Genomic DNA, 22,997 nt, shown 5'->3' on the forward strand with positions numbered 1-22,997 from the left:
CAGACAGTTGGGATGGCTTTAGGAAAAAAGAGAAAAAATGAAGTGTTTATTTGCTAGTTCATACATTAGGGTGGTACTTTTTGTATACCTTTGGACACTGGGGATCACTGCAACTAAGATATTTGTTGGAGCCTCAAACAAGTAAAGAGAATATAGATCAACATCCTGAGAAAGATTTACAAGAAACATAGGAATAAAATGAGAGAGGTGTCCACAGTACTATACACCAAAACCGATACTAAACTGAAGAGCGTCAAGCTTAAAGAAAACAATTCATTGACTTTCTTTAGACCAGACAAAGCACTGGCACTGCTTCTCCTGGTTATGCAAAGACCACTAAAAAAGCATTGGTTGAAGTAGATAATTAAGGTCAATAAAAAAAAGAATCACCGGATCATAGCAAATTAAGTTAAACAAATAGCACCATGTATGACGTATGACGTAGAATGAGTACCTGAGAAGAAGTTGGATATATTGAAGAGCTGGGGTTCCAGTAGAAATTAAGCTCATCATATTCAGATCACTTTTTCATCAATTTTTATGATGGGTATATGAGCTATCTTGGACCAGTCTTTCCCTTTCTCTCTAAGCCACCGAGTTTTCAGCAATGGACATTTCTTGACACTTAGAAAAGATAACGATTTTGGCAGACCCTCTTCTGGCATGGACTGCAGATTTGGGCAGCAGCCAATTCCCAGTTTTTTAAGTGTGGTAAAATGTTGAAGCTCATTGCTGTCCAGCGATTTCAAATGGGGAATATTTCAGATTTCAAGGGATGTAAGGGAAGAGAGCAGCAGCGCCCTCTCTGGAAAGGACTCTACATTTACAGATCTACCCCTGATACAGAAGCTTCTAAGAGAAAGAAGTCGAACAAAATTTTTAAATAACTATAAAATGTAAACAATATTATTAGTTGGGCAACGTTTCAAACTAATTTGGTTTCTAACAAATCGAGTTCATTGAACTCGATTTTGGGCTTATAAATCGAGTACGATGTACTCGATTTCTCCGTCGCGGCACCGGCTGATGTGGACAAAATGTCCACGTAGATTTAAAAATCGAGTCTAGTAAACTCGTTTTAAGAACTCGAGTCTAAGAGACTCGATTTGTGTTCAGTGTCCCATATCTCTCCTACACTCAGTCTCGCTCTCACTCTCACCAAAACACTCTCAAACACCTCACACACTCAGTCTCTCGCTCTCACTCTCAAAGCCACAGATCACACTCATCTCTCACTCTCAAAATCACAAAAATTCAAACACTCACTCTCTCTCTCATAGTCTCTCACTCTCAAACACCCAAACGCTCAACTCATCGGCGGCTCTCCCTCTCTCTGTCATTCAAACGCTCAACTCATCGGCGGCTCTCCCTCTCTCTGTCATTCTCCTCTCAACTCATCGGCGGCTCGGGCTCATCGGTGGCTGGTTCTATCGTCGGTGGCTCCTCTCAACTCATCGGTGGCTGGTTCTGTCGTCGGTGGCTCCTCTCCTCGTCGGACTGTGACCATCTCTCTGACCCACCGTCTCTCTCTCACTCTCAGGTAATTGATTCTTAAATTCCTTGCTTTAAGAGGTTTCTGTTTCTTCTTTTCCTTGATTTAAGACTGATTGTGTACAACTATGCAGTGAAACATGCGCAATTGTATATAACAATTATTTAAATTAATTAAACATTTATAAAATTATAACAAATATATAGCTATCCTAGCAATTATTTCAGAGAGAGAGAAAGAGAAAACAAAAAAAGGATTTTATTTTTGGTTCCCTACTCATAAAAAATCCCCTGGTGCTTATTTTATTTTTACTCTTTTTCAAGTTTGAAAAAATAGTGGAATTTTCATCTTGATGTGCTGTTGTCCATTGTCTATTCTAACTGGATATGTTGTAGCAAAGAGCTGCAAAATTTTATCTTGGTGTGCAGTAGTCTATTAAATGGATAAATCACACATCAGTTATCACTGTTAGTTGTTGGCTAGTTGCCGAGTTTAAACATCATTAAAGCATGAAGAATTACTGTTTAGAAATGGAACCACGCAATTAGTGTCTTTTGCTAGAATTGAATTTCATCTGATTTGGAAAGTCTTATTATTCTAGCGAACTTTACCATTTCAAGTTAGTTAATTGAAGTATACCGACTGATTTAGGAAGTGAATTTCCATGTTGCCAAGTTCTGATGTGCCATGCATAGGTTTAATAATAGGGAAATAGCCTTCTCCAGCTCCAACTGATTGACATTATCACATGGTAGGGAACACCCACTTAGCTTGCAAGTGCAGTATCTTAAGATCATGACTGACATGAAATTACTTGGTAGCCTAGTTGCATGTCACTCAAAAAGCTAGGAAAGTTATTTATTTAACTGTCTGCTTATTTGGGTAAGACAGAAATTTTCTGTTTTGCACATATGGAAGTATTTTTTTTAGAAATCTGAAGAGAATTTTTCTTTTAGTTGTTGAGCGTGAAACAAGCACAAGTACTTCCTTTGTTCCCAACATATATGAGATAATACACAAACTTTGTCTTGTGTCAGCGTTTCCATGTGTTGGAAATGCTGATTGCCTAAGTATTGGAGTATCAGATGGCTTATTTCATAAGTTGAATCAAAGAGTTCTGCAACATTGCAAATGTTACATGGACGTTTATTTTTGGATGGAGTTTTGCATGTACTGTTTGTTGTTGTTATTGTGGTCAGCTGTATAAAAAGTATACTGAAAGTGAGTGTTATGTGATAGCATATACATGTAACTAAGTGACCCCAATGCTCTTCTCAAAAAAAAGAAAAAAAAAGAAAAGTGATCCCAATGCATACTTGTAGCCATAGGCAGGTGAAGCTTAGGTGGGAGACATGTTTTATTGGTGCTGAGCATGGCCAATTGAACAACATTTTTATTTTAGAATGAAACACACACACACACATACACAAGGGAGATGGAATGAGGATTTAACACAAAGACAGGTTCTGCTTCTTCTGTCTAGTACGCATACTAAAAAACCTATGCACGTTTGTTTTCTGCAATTCTTGCATCACAATTAAGTTTTACAGGTGTTCTTCAAACATTTAGCCATCACATAGGATTTTCCATAAGCCCCAATTTGAATATCATACGACTGTATGCCTACTTGACATGTGTTTTTTCTTTTAATTTCTTAGTGAAGTTTTCCGGTTCAGGAAAAAAAAAAAAAAAAAAAAAAAAAAAAAAAAAGCCAGGTAGTTGAAAAACGTTTCCTAGTGCAAAAAATTTAAAACAAGAAGATTTGGAGTTAAAGAATCTTGTGGTTCATTGACATTCTCTAAATTACATTTCAGTTAAACATGTTGTTTCTCAATACTTGCCAATAAACCAAGCTAGATTCTGGTTGGTGGGGTTAAGAATCTTAACACTAACTGTTTGCCTATTTGACATGTATTTTTCGTTTGTTAGTGAAGTTTTCTTTAATAAAAAACTACCGCTGCACTGATATTAAAGGGTCTCTTCGTGGCATATGTGAGAAAATGTTGGAAAAGGCTAAAAAGCGCATTTGCATTTGTTTAATTTGAAACATTCATATGTTGAGCACCTCATTTATAAATTCATTTAAAGAAAAAGTTAATCCTTCTATTTATGGTGATTTCTCTGCCATTTGAGGGCTATCATGAGTTTCTTAACGATGATGTCAAATTTCTACATGCAGAGTTTGATGCATTAACAGGAAGCAAGATCTCTTCTATTGACATTGGTGCACCTGTTGTCCGCATGTCTTATAGTCCTACAAGTGGGCATGCTGTGATTGCCATCCTTGAGGTTTGTCTCCAAATAGCCTCCTGTTTAGGATGTTTGAATTGTGTTGAATACTCAAACACTTCAGGTGTCTGATGGTTAAATTTTTTTTAATGATTATTGTTTTATCGGAAGCACTAGAACTGTGTTGGGTTAGCTGTTTTCTTGGTCTAAAGTCATTTTCTTGGAATTGAAAATTATATCTTCCTACTCTTTAGGGCAATGCATGGAAACATATGACAAAGCTTGTGTTTATGCATGTTATATACTTGCAATGTGTTCTGTTCAGTCCCCAAATATTGACTGTACTGAAAAAACAAAGCAGGAAAGACAGAAGAAAAGAATTCCATCTCCCCCCCCCCCCTAGCGGATAAGCAATGTAAATTTTATTCAACTAAGAAAAAAAAAGTCATCCAATTAAGTACACAAATTACATCCTGTATACAACTGGGGACCAATACAATCAAGTACACAAATTACAAGCATCCATCAAAGCATAAACTGAGAAAAGAGAATGATTTCCTACAACTAAAATCTATTCCGATAACGTTTTATAGAGGAAAAGAATTCCAGCTTTACTTGCCAACTTTATTGCAATCATAAACTTTGGGTTGGTTCTATCTTCTATTCAAAAAAATAAAAATAAAAGAACAAACTATGGGCTGAATTAATCATGCCATTTTGGAAGGGTAGGCATAATTTAATGGGACACGTTTTAGATCTTTAGAAACAGCAGAATACTACCAACAAATTTGGTCATGCCAAAAAAATATCCTGGTAATATCTGCTAGAAATTCCTTGTATGTATTTGTTTGTGGGAAATGAGACTTGGGGACGGATTTACTTTAAAGAAATCATGCTAACTTCAAAGATATAAAGCTTTAGGCAATTGATGCATTTTCTTCTAATTTAATATGTAGTATGGCTGCCGTTGCTGGGGTGGATGATGAGTTCGGTCCTGGTCCCAGGGTTCCTTCGGTGTTAAGGTTTCTAACAGAACATCGATCATCTGCTGTTTGGGAAGGCCAGGTAAAATTAAAATCGACGACCTGCTAAATTTCTATATTCTTTTCTTATCCTTTCACATTATGTTGATTTTTTTTTTTTCATTTCTAAAATCCTAAGTTTGTCAATGGTATCACTAGCTTTGAATGCATAGTAATGCTCTTGCAAAATGGTCTCTAAATAATTATCTACCTCTTATCATTTTCATTTTAGGTTATACTCCTGATTTTGTTGATGTAATTCTTCTTGAGCATAACCTTAATCTTGATATATAGCTTTTGTATTTTTGGTTTTTGTATAAAAAAAATAAGAAGACTACAAACCCTTCATTAAATAAGTTGTCATAAACTCATGGAAATTCCAATTGAAGAACTTATAGTCTATTTTCCCAACAATAGCTACAATCATTTATACAAAGGTTATGGCATATTACATCTCATCACCATGGTTCTATCATGTGTAGGATCCGGGGGTATTGAAATGTCGTGGTCGTAATGAGGAGTTTCGAAAACGAAGCCCGATGGTGGATGATCGCGTCCTCGACATTGTCAAGAGAATTGGATTAGAGGGGCTGTATAGGACTCCATTTAGAGAGCTTGACCATAATTTGATAACGGCCTTTGTTGAGCGATGGCGGCCTGAAACCCACACCTTCCACCTTCCACATGGTGAGGCAATTGTTGGAACTTGTGCCTTGAAATGGGTTGTTGAATGTCAAGAAATGCTTGGAATTGTTACTAATTCCGTGGTACTTAAAGGACAGAGGATCCAAATCAAGAAGCTACTTGAAAAAATTGACCAAGGGTTGCCCGATGGTGCAGAAGAGGTTGTTGTGCATCAGTATGCACGGTGTTATATTCTAGCACTCCTGGGGGACACAATTTTCGCTGACAAGTCTGGCGATAGGGTGCATACGATGTGGTTGCAGATGTTGAGGGACCTTCACAATCCACCTCGGTACAGTTGGGGGAGCGCTTGCCTTGCATGGTTGTACAGAGAGTTATGCAGGGCAACCGACAAAAACGCTAGTCAGATTGGTGGGGCCTTAATACTCGTTCAATATTGGGCATGGACCAGATTCCCTTTTTTGTGCCCAAGGATGGACCTCCCACCAGATGGTGCATATGGCCCACCATTACCATCTTCGCCATTGTCTATTAAGTAAGTCTCTTCCTTGACCGATTCTCTCTATTTTTTTTGGATCCATCATTTTAAACGATATGACACATTGAACTTAGCATTATTCAACATACATATCCTTTTTCTTTTTTATTACATTGCATATTTGGTAGATATTGATTTCCTCTTTCTTCATTGTAGGTTGGTTTGGGTCGTGAGCACGAAGAATAGCCCCGCCGAAATCTGTTTGGTTCGGTACCGTCAGCTTCTAGATTCTATGTATCCCAACCAGGTATCCAAATTGTGTTTCTTGTAATGTTATCTTAGTCTATACTGTTATAACTGTAAAATATGTCAATTCAAAATAATGGAATATTGCATAATGTGCTGCGCTTTTTTTTTACTACAACAGGTGGTGTGGCAACCATATGAAGCCGAATTAGGCCACCTGCCTGCGTTCTGTGTAGCAGGACGGGACATGTGGACGGCGAGGGTGCCGCTTGTATGTTTCTGGCTAGTAGAGAAACATACACCGGATCGTGTTCTTCGTCAATTTGGGATGGTGCAAGAAATTCCCGAAGATGTTGATACTGACGATGCCCTTCATAAGATAGACTTGAGGGGGTAGATTGAAGTGGATTGGAGGGTCAGACATTTTAGCCACATCCAAGTATGGAATACGAGAGCACAGAAACTATGTCATGGAGCACGACTAGAGGGTGCTATGTCGAGTGTTCATCCATACTTCGGCTGGTATGGTAAAGTCACATGGAGGTTTGTCGACCACACTAGCGCCTCTCTCCTTATTACGGTAATCGCTTTGACCTTTCTTTCCAAATTTTGTTGCGTATTACCATTTTTGCGTTAGGTGTACTAATTGTATTACAAAAATTGCAGGTCGCCATGCACAAGCAGATGTTGATGCGTTATGTAGTAGACAGTCCTGAGCACAAGCTGATTACAGCTATGCTGAAGGAAGTGGATCGCCTTCACCGTCTAGCTGCCCATCTTCCCTTGGAAGATGCGGATACAGCAAATCCAGAACTGCCAGAACATAATGCACGACCAAGCACGAGCTCAACTCCTGCCAGCCATAGCCATGGCCAGTGTGTTGCACCCCATCAAGGCCAAAATCAACCCCCTCCACCCCCACATGCTTATCCTGCCCCAGAGTTCCCTCCACCCCCACATGCATCACCTGCCCCAGAGTTCCCTCCACCCCCACATGCATCTCCTTCCCCAGAGATCCCTCCTCGTACTACTCCCGCATTTCCTGACCTACAGATCCCTGTACCCACTGCACATGCATCTTCTCACCCCGAGATCCCTTCACCCACCCTATGTACATTTTCTGACCCCGCGCATCTATCCCTTACTCCACCATCCTTTGATCTCGGCATTGATTTCAATGACACCCCTCAGGTCATGCACACTCAATCTCCCTCGTACAGCATTGGTCATATACACCATGTACCACCCCATAGTGACTCCATGTCATTCTTACTTTTTTTTCCTTACTTTTTTTTTTTTTCCTTTCTTTTGCTTACATTTTTTTTTCCCATTTTCTTTCTTACCTTTTTTTTTTCCTACATTTTTCCATTTTTTTTCTTACTTTTTTTTTTTCCTTTCTTTTGCTTACTAATTTTTCTTACCTTTTTTTTCCCATTTTTTTTCTTACCTTTTTTTTCCATTTTTTTTCTTACCTTTTTTTTTTCCGTTTTTTTGCTTACTTTTTTTTCCGTTTTTTTTTCTTATTTTTTTTTCCTTTTTTTTCTTATAGTCTCAACAAGAAGCACCAACACAGATGAGTATAACAGCTAATAGAAATAATTAACAACTAATTGAAAGATAAAATTAACCATTCATAATATCACAATATAGAAACAGGTACATTGGATACAGAATACTTCGATTACAAGTGCATTCAGTGATAAAAGAAAATAATAATTGTGCCGATACAACCCAGTAGTAAGTTCAAATACACAATAAGGAGAACCACAATTTACATCTAGAATGGCATTCCAAAATCGAGTATCTGCATACCTGAGAAAAATTGAAATATTGTCGTTAGGTACCAACAGCCAAAACAACGGTACTAATCTATGTAACTTGGATAATTGATACAATCATGAAATTTTATATAAAAGCATCACTTACCTAGGTTGGGTCAGTATTGCTTGTCGAAGCCCCACGAGAAAGCGGACATTTTCTACGGTTATGCCCATGTTGATAACACAGTCCACAGCTCTGCTTTTGTTGAATCTCCCTCAAGTCAGAATCTGGCCTTCGGCTTCCCGGTTTTCGCCGGACCCCATCCATCTCATTCCGTATCCTAGACTTCACAGGTCGGCCTTTGGCCCGCAACAGGTCTGGGTCAGGCACCCACTTTGGACCTTCCACATCCCTCCACAATGACTCTGACTTTGGCACCACAAATTGGTGTGAGTAGGTGCGAATGGCGTTGTCCAAACTATAACATGGGTCAATATATGCAGTTCCATCTTGCCCCAAGTACTGAAGAACTGTAATCGCATGTGAACAAGGGATCTTTCGATTTTGCCACTTTCCACAACCACATGTTCTGGCCAATATGTTTACTTCATGACTATGTTGTCCCCCTCCAGAGCTATGGATGTTGTACGCAGTCGTTACTTGATATACACCATGGACCTTATTAAACGGCCTTACTTGGTGTGTTTTAGATTTTTTCAAATTTACATCAAAGATTTCTAAGGCATATTTACTCCACACCTTGCCCTCCAAGAGATCATGAGTAATTTTTTTGTGTCGATCATGGAAATACGCAACAAGTTTGCTCCAAGTGAATTCAACCAGTGCAGCAATGGGCAGGCCACGGGCACCTTTGAGTACTCCATTGAAGCACTCTGAGACATTGGTTGTGATAGCCCCATAACGGTATCCACCATCACGTAGCTGGGTCCACTTCTCTATATCCTCTTTCATTAGATATGTGTATGGCATGATGGATGGGTCAGGTTCACTTACCTGTTGTTCAGTGGCTGATTTCTTCCTAAGGGCCTCGATCTCGGCTTCCTTGATAGGTTGCATGTACAACTCAAATTTAGCTTCCTGAGTAGCATACCCCGCTTTCAAGGCCAATGACTTTAAAGTGGCGTCCTGAAAATGCGTGTTGAAGTTGCTAGCAACATGTCGAAGGCAATATCTGTGGTATACTCGTACTCGTCCATGATCATCTCTAGGCCAGTTTGCAATTGCGTTTCGAATACCCTTATGTCGGTCAGAAATTATGCATATGTCCTTATTTGCTATCACATCCCCCAGTGCAAACCTGACGCAATCTAAAAACCACCTCCAACTAGGCCTTGACTCTTTGTCCACAACAACAAAGGCGAGAGGCAAAACCTTGTTGTTGGCATCGGTGGCCATTGCAATCATCAACACCCCTCGATATTTACCATACAAATGGGTCCCATCAATACTGATTACTGGTTTACAATGTCTGAATCCTTCAATGCAAGGAGCGAAAGTCCAAAATACATATTGCAATATTGTAACACCTTCCTCCCTCGGTTCAGTGAGATACCAGTACCGGGTGCCAGCTTCTTGATCCAAGTATGCCAACAACAACTTTTTCAGCCTTTCGTAAGACTCTTCCCAATCGCCGAATATCTTTGCAATAGCCCTTTGTTTCGCATCCCATATCTTATAGTAAGAAAGCTTATGTTCATAATACTTTCCTTTGATGTAATCTCTAAGCTGTTGAATTGTTGCCGTGTGATTTTCTCGCAACATTGGAACAAATTCTGCTGCAAGAAAATTACAATCCATCATTCTACCATCAAGAGCCATGCCAAGGGTCATACAACTGTGAGGACCCCCATAAGATGTGACCATCCATGTTCCCTGTTTAGGCTTCATGACTGCTCCAACGTACCACTTGCATGACTCATCCATGCATTTCACATACAGTCTACTTTTGGTCGACCTACTAGTCAGAAAGTTTCTGTTATGCTTTGCGGCATAAATTGTTAATGCACGTTTTACCGCTTCTTTATTCGCAAAAATCAACCCCGTACAAAAATTCATGTCCGCATTCCAAGAAGAAGCAAATGCTTGCTCACCAACTTCAGGATCAACCATATTTTCCCAAGTATTTTCATAAAATGATAAGGCGGGAGGTTCATAAATGGGGGTTGCATTTGTAACATGCTGAACTCTAACAGTAGGGTTTGCATCATCTTCATCACATTCATCCATATCATCAATATTAGGATTGAGAGTAATTTCATGGTCATCAACACCCCTATCAAAGTCACCTCGCTCAATCCTCTCTTCGTACTCATCTCTATCGTCAAGATCTTCCCCAACACAGTGTTCGTCTTCATCTTCAACTACTGGAACTGTAGAGGATTCACCTCGATGTGTACAAAATTGATCTTCATATCTATTGGCAGGTTCGCTCTCAACTGTTCTTGGTGTCTCTTGAAAAGGGGGTGTATAGCCTCCCAACGTGGTGCACTGATCATCTAGGACTGCAAACTGTAGAGATGTAGTTGTTTGTACAATATCCTCTATGCCGACTTCTGCACGCGGCTCCAAAGTGACGTACAACTCAAAATTTGCTACTTGTTCCCATTGACGCATCTTGTGAAACATGAACTTCACATGTTTGTCTTCTGTTATCGCCATATATCTGTAATTAATGCATTGATTGAGGACTTCATGGGGAGAACGGAAAGTAATATATATGTCATGCAAAGCAGGGTTCAGTTGTAGCTCTTCCATAATTTTTATCTTCAAATCACTTAAGGTCTTTAACTTATGGCGTATCATCATATAACAGCACTGGATACCCGAACCTTGAAATGGAAATCCGTCATAAGGGTTGGCATTGCTAAGGGATCCACCGTAGTATATATTTATATAGATCATTATCAACCTATAGATCATCAAGTGCAATTGTGTTAGTGACAAATTTATAACTCTCAATCAACATCAATCACAAAACTTTGGGTATGACATGCCAACAATACTAACCTCAACCAAATTTGCATATACTCACATCCAAATCATTCTAGAGGCATGACTTTCAAAACCCATTCAAATAAGATATGATGAACAAAAATATTATAGCAACTAGTTACCCATTGAAATCTTTGTTACAAATCTGAAACAACTATATCTTGAAATAATTTATACTAAAAAGACTGTAATGGGTGTCTTAGGTATCAAACTCATAATCCATTTCATACCAATGACAAAAACCTAAAAGTACTAAATATTCCTAACAATTGATCACAATATTTAGTACTAAATATTCCCAATATTAATTTTGAATAAAAACCTAGCATAATCACAATATTTGGTACTAAATATTTCCCCAATACTAAATATTCCCAATAATTAATCACAATATTAATTTTTTTTAAAAACCTACAAAATAATTTAATCACAATATTAATTTTTTTTTAAAACCTACAAAATAATTTAATCACAATATTTACACTAACAAAAAATAAGCAAATATTCCCAATATGTTGTAATAACATAATTAATCACAATATTTGGTACTAAAAATTCCCAATTTACAATCACAATATTAATTTCCTAAAAAAAACTTAGCAAATAATTTAATCACAATATTTACACTAACAAAAAATAAGCAAATATTCCCAATATGTTGTAATAACATAATTAATCACAATATTTGGTACTAAATGTGGGGAGTAAAAGGACCCAAGTGGGCATATGGGCCTTTGGGCTGTAACAGGGAGGGCCGACCTGCTCCAGGATTAAACTCTATGAGTTGGCCCATACGCCGAGGGTCCGAGGATACAGCCGAGGAAGAGTTTCATCTCGGATGGATCCAAGAGAACTCAAGATTTCATTATAAAGGTCAAGGCACAACTCTGGAAAGACTAGTGGTTAAAAGGAGACATCCTGAATCTTCTAGATGCACTAGTATTAAAGAAAATATCAAGGGTAAAGGCTGCCACCTCCGCATTAAAGGCTCTGCACCTACCTCCCTGGCCGCATTAATGGGGAGGTGACCCCTGAACAGTGAGGTGGAAACTTCTAGTCACTGTTCAAAAAGTATCAAGGAAGGAAGTATAAAAGGGGGGTAAATGCCAAAGAATGGGGGGCGGTAGCTAAGAGAGAAGTGAAGAAATTGTAATCTTTAAGGATACAAAAGAAGTGGTCCTCGGCTCGAGTCCGAGGAGATTCATTGCAATTATTGTTTGTTATTTACCTATATTAATTTGTTTATAAAAGTCTGTTATTGAATTCCCAGTACTTCTAACCTAGGTTTCAAGCCCACACTCTACAAATTTTATTGTTTAAGGCTCATTGGGCTTGAGCCCGTGATTGTCTTTGGGTCCAGGTGCAATAGTGCACTTACACTAAAAATTCCCAATTTACAATCACAATATTAATTTCCTAAAAAAAACTTAGCAAATAATTTAATCACAATATTTACACTAACAAAAAAAAAATCCCAAATATGTTGTAATAACATTAATCACAATATTTAGTACTAAGTATTTCCAATAATTAATCATAATAATAATTAAAAAAAACTAACAAATAATCACAATATACTAACAAACTACCCACAAACAAACAAACTAATCACAATATTTACACTAACAAACTACCCACAAACAAACTAACTAATCACAATATTTACACTAACAAACAAAAAAACAAAAATTTTCCTAATATGTTCTAATTGTTTCTTAAAAAAAATAACCTAGCAAATAACCACTATATTTAACTAACAAAAAATATTATCAATATTGTAAAAAACATTACCTGAGAGTTGATGAAAGTTGATGAAAGTTGAGTGTGATTGTTGTGTGAGTGATGAGGGTTGTGTGAGTGATGAGGGTTGTGTGAGTGATGAGGGTTGTGTGAGTGGTGCTGCTGTGAGAGTAGAAGAGAAATGAGAGCATAAGTGAGCCGGGTAAGGGGGAAAAAGGTCCCAGTTGGGACCCACATGACACGTGGATGGGTTGGGGACCATTCACAGAAATCGAGTTCAGGAGACTCGATTTTTAGAAGCAAATAAATCGAGCCTCCTTGACTCGAGTTACATCCACGTGCCCGAAAACCATGGTGCCCAAAAATCGAGTCCAGTAGACTCGATTTACCTTAAGTGATCACGTGACCAAAAACCGAGTTCACTGGACTCGATTTACTAAAGTGATCACGTGCGCCCCCGTGAGTGTGGAAAATAGAAATCAAGTTCATTGAACTCGATTTTCTTGACCAAAAATCGAGTTCGTTGAACTCGATTTTTGTGCCTACGTGGCCTCCCTGTCCAGCTCAGCCAGTGCCGCGATGGAGAAATATAAACCGAAAATCGAGTCCAATAGACTCGAATTGTTAGAAACCAAATATGTTTCAAACATTTGCTTACTAATGATATAGTTTGAGTTTTGTAGTTAGTTCTGTAAAAATGCCAAAGAAGTCCTTGCAAACCCCACTCCGTGCGGCTGGAGAAAAGTTTATCACAAAAAAAGATTTCAAGTGCATATAAACTGGTTGGCAACCCCCCATCTGGAAATGACTCAAGTTCTGTACAAAGCTGAATACTCAAAGTCTGAAGGGATGGGAGCAAGGTATGCATCTGGTCAGGCAGTGCCTTCAAATTATTACAGTTATCAATACTGAACCTGGTAAGGTTGGGTGCAGGTAGTCATTCTTCGGGAAAGGATGCAAAATTGGAACAGTTACTGATTTCTAAGCTTCTGAGAGATTCAAGATACTGAAGGGGCCCTTGATTTAAAACAGAAAGGGACCGAAGATTATGACATCCATGGATATCAAGATGATTCATCTTTGGAAATAAATCTAATGGAAAGGACATGAGAGAATCGCAACTACTTCTTATGCACACACTCTCAAGGGAAGCATAACAGTGGTGCATCGGGAACAGTAATTTCCCACAGTTCTTGACACCAAGTGATTTTAGTGTATCAGCAATATCACTACTAGGGAGCAACATGAGAGATGGGACAATCAGAGATATCTAGCTCTTCAAGACAGTTGTTGTTGTCCTTAGGTAAGGAATCCAAGTTGCCATAGCCACTAATTTTGAGCTTTAGCACTGGAGGTGGTAATCCATTCAACACCACCTTATGACAATATTGTAACCTCACTTGACGGATGGCTGGAGCACTTGAAAGTGAAGCGACAAGCTGCTGGCACTTATCAATCACAAGTGCTTTCAAAGAAAAATGCCATTGGGAAGACCCATGCTCAGTTTAGGACAGTTTTGTATACAAAGCTGTTGGAGACGAGGGAAAGCTATTGCACCTCCATTGTCATCCGTGAAAGGAAGCCACTCTTGCAGTTCTGACATGTTTTTAAAGCGCAAATTTTCTAGCGATCCAAATGGCCTGCTCCCAGAAGCACCAGTCCCATAAAACTCTGTACCAATATTCACTACTCCATCTAATCCCAAAATAGAGGTTCTTCAGAGAGGGCAGTTTACCAAATGTTGGCAAGGAGAGGCAATACTTACAATTATGAATTTGGATTGACACAATATTGTAGGCTGCATGTCCTAACCATTCTGAAAATACTGTGCCACCATAATTTTCAAATGGTAAGCTTTGTCAGGTCTACATGAGGGTGCAATTGGTCTAGTACATCTGTATCCTTTTTGGAGTCATCTGTATCCCCGCCCCATTTTAACACCAATTCATTAAGTTGCAATTTATCCCTTAAATTGGCCTCTAAAGCATCTCTAGCATCAACAACATTTTCCAACTTCAAAATAGAAAGGCTTCCCTTAAGTTTCCGAAGCTCCCTCAACTCTTTGAGACCAGAGCCACCCTTATTTCCCAAAATAAAAGAAGTTAATGTTTGGAGACTTTTCAATCTATCCAGTAGCAGTGGCATTTCTATCAAGTTTGTTCCACTAATATCAAGATGACGCAAGTTAATTAGCCATCCCATGTTGCTTGGCAATTCAGTGAGGAAACAACAACATGACAACAGCAAAGTTTGCAAATTGTATATAGTACACACTGAATCAAGTAATACTTTGATTGCAGTGTGAGAAATGTCCAAATATCTTAACTGTTTCAAATTGCAAATCGAGTCTGGCAATACTGTCAAATTCCTGTAGTGAGATAGAGATAGTACTCTTAAGCTTCTCAATTCTGGTAGTAAGTGGAGTATAACTTTAGTACTTAAGCATCCAGACCGCACTGACACATTTGATGGCAGAAAGCTTCGCAAACCCTTGGCTCCATGAAAGGCTTCAAATTTCTCATAGGCATCAAACATCATTCTAGAATATGAAAAATAAGGTGTCCTTTCCAATAGAACATATGAATTGTTTGTCTCCATTCTAGAACAAAATTCTCCAGAGACAAACTAAGCTAAATCATTCAAAAGGTCATGCATAACATAGCATGAATTCTTACCACTGACCTCTAAAAGAATGACCTAGATGCTAGATCATAGAAGTACTCAATACCTACTTCTTCCAAATTCTCTCTTTTAGGGTGCAGCAAAAAATCTTCTGCCATCCACAAGAGCACTAATTCCTCCTTTTTAAATTTCAAATTTTTAGGAGATATTGAACAATAACCAAAGCATGGCTTTAGGTGTTAAGGCAAGAAATGGTAACTCAATAAAAGAGCCAGTAGAATATTACTTTCACGGTCTGAGAAATTCCATATATTGCTCTCCAATATCTTTACCCATTCCATAGGATCGAACTTCATGCGTAAGAGACCGCCAAGTGTTTTTGCAGCTAAAGGCAAGCCATTACACTTTCTCACTATTTTCTTACCAATTAGTCCCATCTCTGGATATCCTCCAAATTCTCTATTTCCAAATGCATGTTTTGCAAATAATATCCAGCAATCTTCGTCTGTCAAATGCTTTAGATGATAAGTTGGAACTGTGCATGCAATTTATGCTACATTTTCGTTACATGTTGTTAAGATTAGCCTACTTCCGTCTGCCCCAGATTTCAAAGGAGTTTGTAATATATCCCAATCCAAGTAGTTTTCATTCCAAACATCATCTAATGCAATCAGAAATTTCCTTCCCACAAGACTCTTGTTCAAACTATCTTGGAGTAGATCTAGGTCGTCAGTATCACCAGTTGAGGAAGTCACTGCTTGAAGAATAGTTTTAGTGATCCTAAGTATATCAAATTCTTGTGAAACAGAAATCCATGCTCTGACATCAAAATGCTCCATCACCAATATAAAGACTAATAAATTGCAATATATTTTCATATTGACCAATAAACATAAATTTCAAAATAATTAAATTCAGTCTAATTATATGTTTGAATCTGATTGAAAATTTTTATTATAGTTTTTAATTTTGTCATTTTTATTATAGTTCTTAATGCACTAGACTTCTATATGGCCTTGGTTAAGTTGTTGTGGGCTCCCTTGGTTGGCAATTGATCTCTTTATTAGATTTGGTAAAACAAGCTATAATAAAAATGAAAAAATTAAAAACTATGATAAAAATGACAGAATTATCACTACTATTTGGAGAACATGTCCCTAAATTTGAAGTGGTGTTAATTGAATTCAGTCTAGTTTTTCCTACCTTGATTATATTGAAGATATCATTGCCGAAGGGTCAGCTGGAGCTTATTGAATTACCAAAACGAGTAATAAAGACATCAAACTCGTGGTGGCTTCCTTGCACTATTCAAGCAAGCCATCTTACAAGTGAACCACTTCAACTTCTTCTAAAAATATAACCAAACTACAGAATAGTTAAACCATAAAAAAAACTATTACATTACAGTGTCTATTACAGTCTATCAAACATACTTTAAAAAAATGCAAATACTCTCAAATGTTTTAGTAAATTAATATTGCAAAGTACATTCCTTTCAAAGCTATTTTCCAACTACCACCAACCATCAATAGACTGATACACATGAATACTAAGTACGAACATTTTTGAGTTAATAAATTTCAGGCACTTTTTTATTTTTAGTTTTGTTTTCTCCTAATCTAATATATTCTAGTTTTCCTCTGTATCTCTCAATTCCCCTGTCATTTGTTTACATAATAGTCTTTAATTCCCCTGTTATTTGATTTTCAAATTGTGTATCATCTGTTACTAATTTCTTGGAACATACTACAATTGATGTTTAGCCCATACTAATGGTATTAGGAGCTTTGCATATCTTAACAAAACCTATAAACTCAAAAGACTCAGCCAAAATCTTTGGCGCAAAAGGCGCTTTCCAAATCCCTATCTTGCACCTTCTTAGAAGATGTATCATAATGATGACTTGCTCACAAATTATAATAATATTATGAGCTTTGCATTATTTAAATGACCTTGATTCAACAAAGGCCAAAGACTTGGTGCCATTTTTGTGCTTTCTCAACTTGTGAGTGCTTTCTTGGAAAGTGCTTCATAGTGAACAATGAACACTAATCCATATCACTGTCATTATGAACTTTGCATTATTTAAGAACACCTAGACCACGACAGTCAAAATTGCAAATCCATGTGTGTTTCCATTCACCACCATCAGAACTTTATAAATACTAATATTTTTATATAAAAGTTTGAAGAAGATAATTCCTTTTGTTTCAATCAATAAAGAACTTCATTAAGTAATGAATAAAGATTCAAAGGCCTAGCCTATATGCTTTCACCAAAGTGATAAAAGTGCTATGAATATATGAGATAAGGATAGGCCTTTGAGATGAAACCATATTGGCTCAACAAGATCATGAGGAAATTTCAAGTCACTTTCCAAAGTGGATTGTGTAAAAATGATGTGGGATCCATATATTATAAAACCATTAGCCCATAATTTATCCTTCATACTCAAAATGCATCAAACAATATATATAAAAGGTTAGAACAAAATCCCACAATATAAATACTAATAAATTGCAATATATTGTCATATTGACCAATAAACATAAATTTCAAAATAATTAATTTCAATCTAATTATATGTTTGAATCTGATAGATAATTTTAATATATCACACTTGTAAAACTGTAACTAAATTTTACCAAATCTAATAGAGAAATCAATTGCCAACCATGGGAGCCCACAATCACTTAACCAAGGCCATATAGAAGCCTAGTGCATTAAAAACTATAATAAAAATTAAAAATTAAAACTATAATAAAAATTAAAAAATTAAAAACTATGATAAAAATGACAAAATTATAACTACTATTTGGAGAACATGTCCCTAAATTTGAAGCGGTGTTAATTGAATTTAATCTAGTTTTTCCTACCTTGATTTTATTGGAGACATCATTGCCGAAGGGTCAGCTGGAGCTTATTGAATTACCAAAACTAGTAATAAAGGCATCAAACTTGTGGTGGCTTCCTTGCACTATTCAAGCAAGCCATCTTACAAGCGAACCACTTCAACCTCTTCTAAAAATATAACCAAACTATAGAATAGCTAAACCACAGAAAAAACTGTTACATTAGAGTGTCTATTACAGTCTATCAAACATGCTATAAAAAAACGCAAATACTCTCAAATATTTTAGTAAATTAATATTACAAAGTACGTTCCTTTTAAATCTATTTTCCAACTATCACTGATCATCAATAGACTGATACACATGAATACTAAGTACGAACATTATTGAGTTGATAAATTTCGGACACTTTTTTATTTCTAGTTTTGCTTTCTCCTAATCTAATATATTCAAGTTTTCCTCTGTATATCTCAATTCCCATGTTATTTGTTCATATAATAGTCTTCAATTCCCCTGTTATTTTCTTTTCAAATTGTGTATCATCTGTTACTAATTTCTTGGAACATGCTACAATTAATTGATGTCTAGCCCATACTAATGGTATTAGGAGCTTTGCATTATTTAACAAAACCTATAAACTCAAAAAGACTCGGCCAAAATCTTTGGCGAAAATGGCGCTTTTCAAATCCCTATCTTGCACCTTCTTAGAAGATGTATCATAATGATGACTAGCTCACAAATTCTAATAATATTATGAGCTTTGCATTATTTAAATGACCTTGATTCAACAAAGGCCAAAGACTTGGTGCCATTTTTGTGCTTTCTCAACTTGTGAGTGCTATCTTGGAAAGTGCTTCATAGTGAACAATGAACACTAATCCATATCACTGCCATTATGAACTTTGCATTATTTAAGAACACCTAGACCACGACAGTCAAAACTGCACATCCATGTGTCTTTCCACTCACCACCATCAGAACTTTATAAATACTAATATTTTTATATAAAAGTTTGAAGAAGATAATTCCTTTTGTTTCCATCAATAAAGAATTTCATTAAGCAATGAATAAAGATTCAAAGGCCTAGCCTATATGCTTTCGCCAAAGTGATAAAAGTATTATGAATATATGAGATAGGGATAGGCCTTCGAGATGAAACCATATTGGCTCAACAGGATCATGAGGAAATTTCGAGTCACTTTCCAAAGTGGATTGTGTAAAAATGATGTGGGATCCATATATTTTAAAACCTTTAGCCCATAATTTGTCCTTCATACTCAAAATTCATCAAACAATATATATATATAAAAGGTTAGAACAAAATCCCAAAATATAAATACTAATAAATTGCAATATATTGTCATATTGACCAATAAACATAAATTTCAAAATAATTAATTTCAGTCTAATTATATGTTTGAATCTGATAGATAATTTTAATATATCACACTTGTAAAACTGTAACTAAATTTTACCAAATCTAATAGAGAAATCAATTGCCAACCATGGGAGCCCAGAATCACTTAACCAAGGCCATATAGAAGCCTAGTGCATTAAAAACTATAATAAAAATTAAAAATTAAAACTATAATAAAAATTAAAAAATTAAAAACTATGATAAAAATGACAAAATTATAACTACTATTTGGAGAACATGTCCCTAAATTTGAAGCGGTGTTAATTGAATTTAATCTAGTTTTTCCTACCTTGATTTTATTGGAGACATCATTGCCAAAGTGTCAGCTGGAGCTTATTGAATTGCCAAAACTAGTAATAAAGACATCAAACTCGTGGTGGCTTCCCTGCACTGTTCAAGCACGCCATCTTACAAGTGAACCACTTCAACCTCTTCTAAAAATATAACCAAACTATAGAATAGCTAAACCTTAGAAAAAACTGTTACATTACAGTGTCTATTACAGTCTATCAAACATGCTATAAAAAAATGCAAATACTCTCACATGTTTTAGTAAATTAATATTGCAAAGTACGCTCCTTTTAAATCTATTTTCCAACTATCACCGATCATCAATAGACTGATACACATGAATACTAAGTACGAACATTATTGAGTTGATAAATTTCGGACACTTTTTTATTTCTAGTTTTGCTTTCTCCTAATCTAATATATTCAAGTTTTCCTCTGTATCTCTCAATTCCCCTGTTATTTGTTTATATAATAGTCTTCAATTCCCCTGTTATTTTCTTTTCAAATTGTGTATCATCTGTTACTAATTTCTTGGAACATGCTATAATTAATTGATGTCTAGCCCATACTAATGGTATTAGGAGCTTTGCATTTTTTAACAAAACCTATAAACTCAAAAAGACTCGGCCAAAATCTTTGGCGCAAATGGTGCTTTCCAAATCCCTATCTTGCACCTTCTTAGAAGATGTATCATAATGATGACTAGCTCACAAATTCTAATAATATTATGAGCTTTGCATTATTTAAATGACCTTGATTCAACAAAGGCCAAAGACTTGGTGCCATTTTTGTGCTTTCTCAACTTGTGAGTGCTATCTTGGAAAGTGCTTCATAGTGAACAATGAACACTAATCCATATCACTGTCATTATGAACTTTGCATTATTTAAGAATACCTAGACCACGACAGTCAAAACTGCACATCCATGTGTCTTTCCACTCACCACCATCAGAACTTTATAAATACTAATATTTTTATATAAAAGTTTGAAGAAGATAATTCCTTTTGTTTTCATCAATAAAGAATTTCATTAAGCAATGAATAAAGATTCAAAGGCCTAGCCTATATGCTTTCACCAAAGTGATAAAAGTATTATGAATATATGAGATAGGGATAGGCCTTCGAGATGAAACCATATTGGCTCAACAGGATCATGAGGAAATTTCGAGTCACTTTCCAAAGTGGATTGTGTAAAAATGATGTGGGATCCATATATTTTAAAACCAGCCCATAATTTATCCTTCATACTCAAAATTCATCAAACAATATATATATATAAAAGGTTAGAACAAAATCCCAAAATATAAATACTAATAAATTGCAATATATTGTCATATTGACCAATAAACATAAATTTTAAAATAATTAGTTTTAGTCTAATTATATATTTGAATTTGATTGATAATTTTAATATATCACACTTGTAAAACTGTAACTAAATTTTACCAAATCTAATAGAGAAATCAATTGCCAACCACGGGAGCCCACAATCACTTAACCAAGGCCATATAGAAGTCTAGTGCATTAAAAACTACGATAAAAATGAAAAATTATGAGGGCCATCCATTCAACAGTGCTTTCCGCAATATTCCAACTGCACTTCACATAGCCAGATCCTATCTGATGTTAAGTCAAAAGCTGCAGACATTCAATAAACACAATTATTGCTAGTTGGTTTTATCCTAAAATGAAAAATAAATGAAGTTAGTTCATTAGGCCCTACATTAACCCTGGACTTTTTGTATACAGAGCTTTCAATATCACTGCAACAAGAATCATCATTGGGGCTTCAAACTTGTACAGAAGATATGAGTCAGTTTCCTGCGAAGGGTTGACAAGAAATGTAGGCATAAATGAGACAGGGCAAAGCTCAAGCATTTCCTGTATACAATGATGGCTCATTGACCTTTATGAACAGACAAAGCACTAGCATTGCTGCTACCAGTTATGCAATGATCACTAAAAGACATAATTTGAAGTTAATAATTTAGAAATTTTTTTTATTTAAATTGTTTATTGAGGCAATATAACAAACTACAAAGCAATAAAAGAATGAAATCCTATTTGACCATGGTAGAGAGAATGAGAAGTGAATTGGAGGGCTTCTCGGATTTTGAGCGATAGAGTTGGATTTGAGCAACTCTATCTCCGTAACAGCATTCTTGAAATCCTGAATTAAGATTATTAACAATTACTACTACTGCTGCTGGTGCTATTTTTTTATATAATATATTACACCATACGGTTACCGACTCCATTTCTTCCTCATTGCCGCTTCCCTCCATTTTTCTATTCTCTCAGTTGAGAAAGAGAGAGAGAGAGAGGAAAACAATATGTTAATTTTAAATATATTCTAATTTCACACCAAGTGCCATTTTTTTTTTTTTTTGAGAACACATTTTATTAATTTTAAATATACTCTAATTTCACATCAAGTGTCATTTCTCTTTATATATATATATATATATATATATATATATATATATATATATATATATTTTTTTTTTTTTTTTTTTTTTTTTTTTTTTTGGTTGAGAATTTTAACCTTTGACGTCTGCTTTTGATGATAACTCTTTATTATCAAACCAAGATACTAATTAGTTGTTGGTGTAGGCAGGGATTGAACTCCAAATTTCTTATTTAATTATCAGAGATTTTATCAATTGAGCAAACTAAAACCAACCATTTCAATTATACTTTAGTTTTATATCAATTTTTATTTATTTATTTTTTAGAAAAATTGTATATCAATTATGATTACATGCAAATTCATGTATTTAAGCTTAGAAAATACCCAAAAAAAAAAAATATTATTATATTTTAATTTTATTATTATTATTTGATAATCAATTAAAATTTGTTATACTTCTATATAGTACTATAAATATGTATAGTCTTTTATTTATTGGGTAGAAATGTTATTTGTATAATATATACCTTTGAGGTAGCATAGGGGCAGAAGAGGTCAACATCTGGGCAAGCTTAACAGCATCTTCATGTCAATTAATAACGTGTTGTTAATATTATTTTACTTCCAATCCAAGTAATTCTCATTCCAAATATCATCTAACACAATCAGAAATTTCTTTCCCACAAGACTCTTGTTCAACCTAACTTGGAGTAGGTCTAGGTCGTTAGCATCACCTCTCGAGGAAGTCACTGCCTCAAGAATAGTTGTAGTGATCCTAAG

The 22,997-nt window shown here is 35.9% G+C and overlaps 1 protein-coding gene and 1 pseudogene across 1 annotated transcript; one reads left to right on the forward strand and one right to left on the reverse strand.

The window, feature by feature from the left end:
* Nucleotides 1-515: 515 nt before the first annotated feature.
* Nucleotides 516-16,086, reverse strand: LOC142616934 (putative disease resistance protein At3g14460; annotated as a pseudogene).
* Nucleotides 5,606-7,702, forward strand: LOC142615342 (uncharacterized). Its single transcript, XM_075788091.1, has 5 exons — nucleotides 5,606-5,923; nucleotides 6,083-6,173; nucleotides 6,294-6,692; nucleotides 6,779-7,364; nucleotides 7,662-7,702. The coding sequence occupies exons 3-5, from the start codon at nucleotides 6,606-6,608 to the stop codon at nucleotides 7,700-7,702; spliced, it is 714 nt and encodes a 237-aa protein (XP_075644206.1). The 5' UTR covers nucleotides 5,606-5,923; nucleotides 6,083-6,173; nucleotides 6,294-6,605.
* Nucleotides 16,087-22,997: the final 6,911 nt, after the last annotated feature.

This window comes from Castanea sativa, chromosome 11, assembly GCF_040712315.1.
Source record: "Castanea sativa cultivar Marrone di Chiusa Pesio chromosome 11, ASM4071231v1".
Lineage (NCBI taxonomy): Eukaryota > Viridiplantae > Streptophyta > Magnoliopsida > Fagales > Fagaceae > Castanea > Castanea sativa.

Bases quoted from the DNA above. Each gene is read 5' to 3' on its own strand.
- LOC142615342 (XM_075788091.1), top strand. From the start codon at position 6,606: ATGTCGAGTGTTCATCCATACTTCGGCTGGTATGGTAAAGTCACATGG. The intron at 6,693-6,778 runs GTAATCGCTTTG...CAAAAATTGCAG, and splicing joins GCGCCTCTCTCCTTATTACG to GTCGCCATGCACAAGCAGAT. The intron at 7,365-7,661 runs GTGACTCCATGT...TTTTTCTTATAG, and splicing joins ACACCATGTACCACCCCATA to TCTCAACAAGAAGCACCAAC.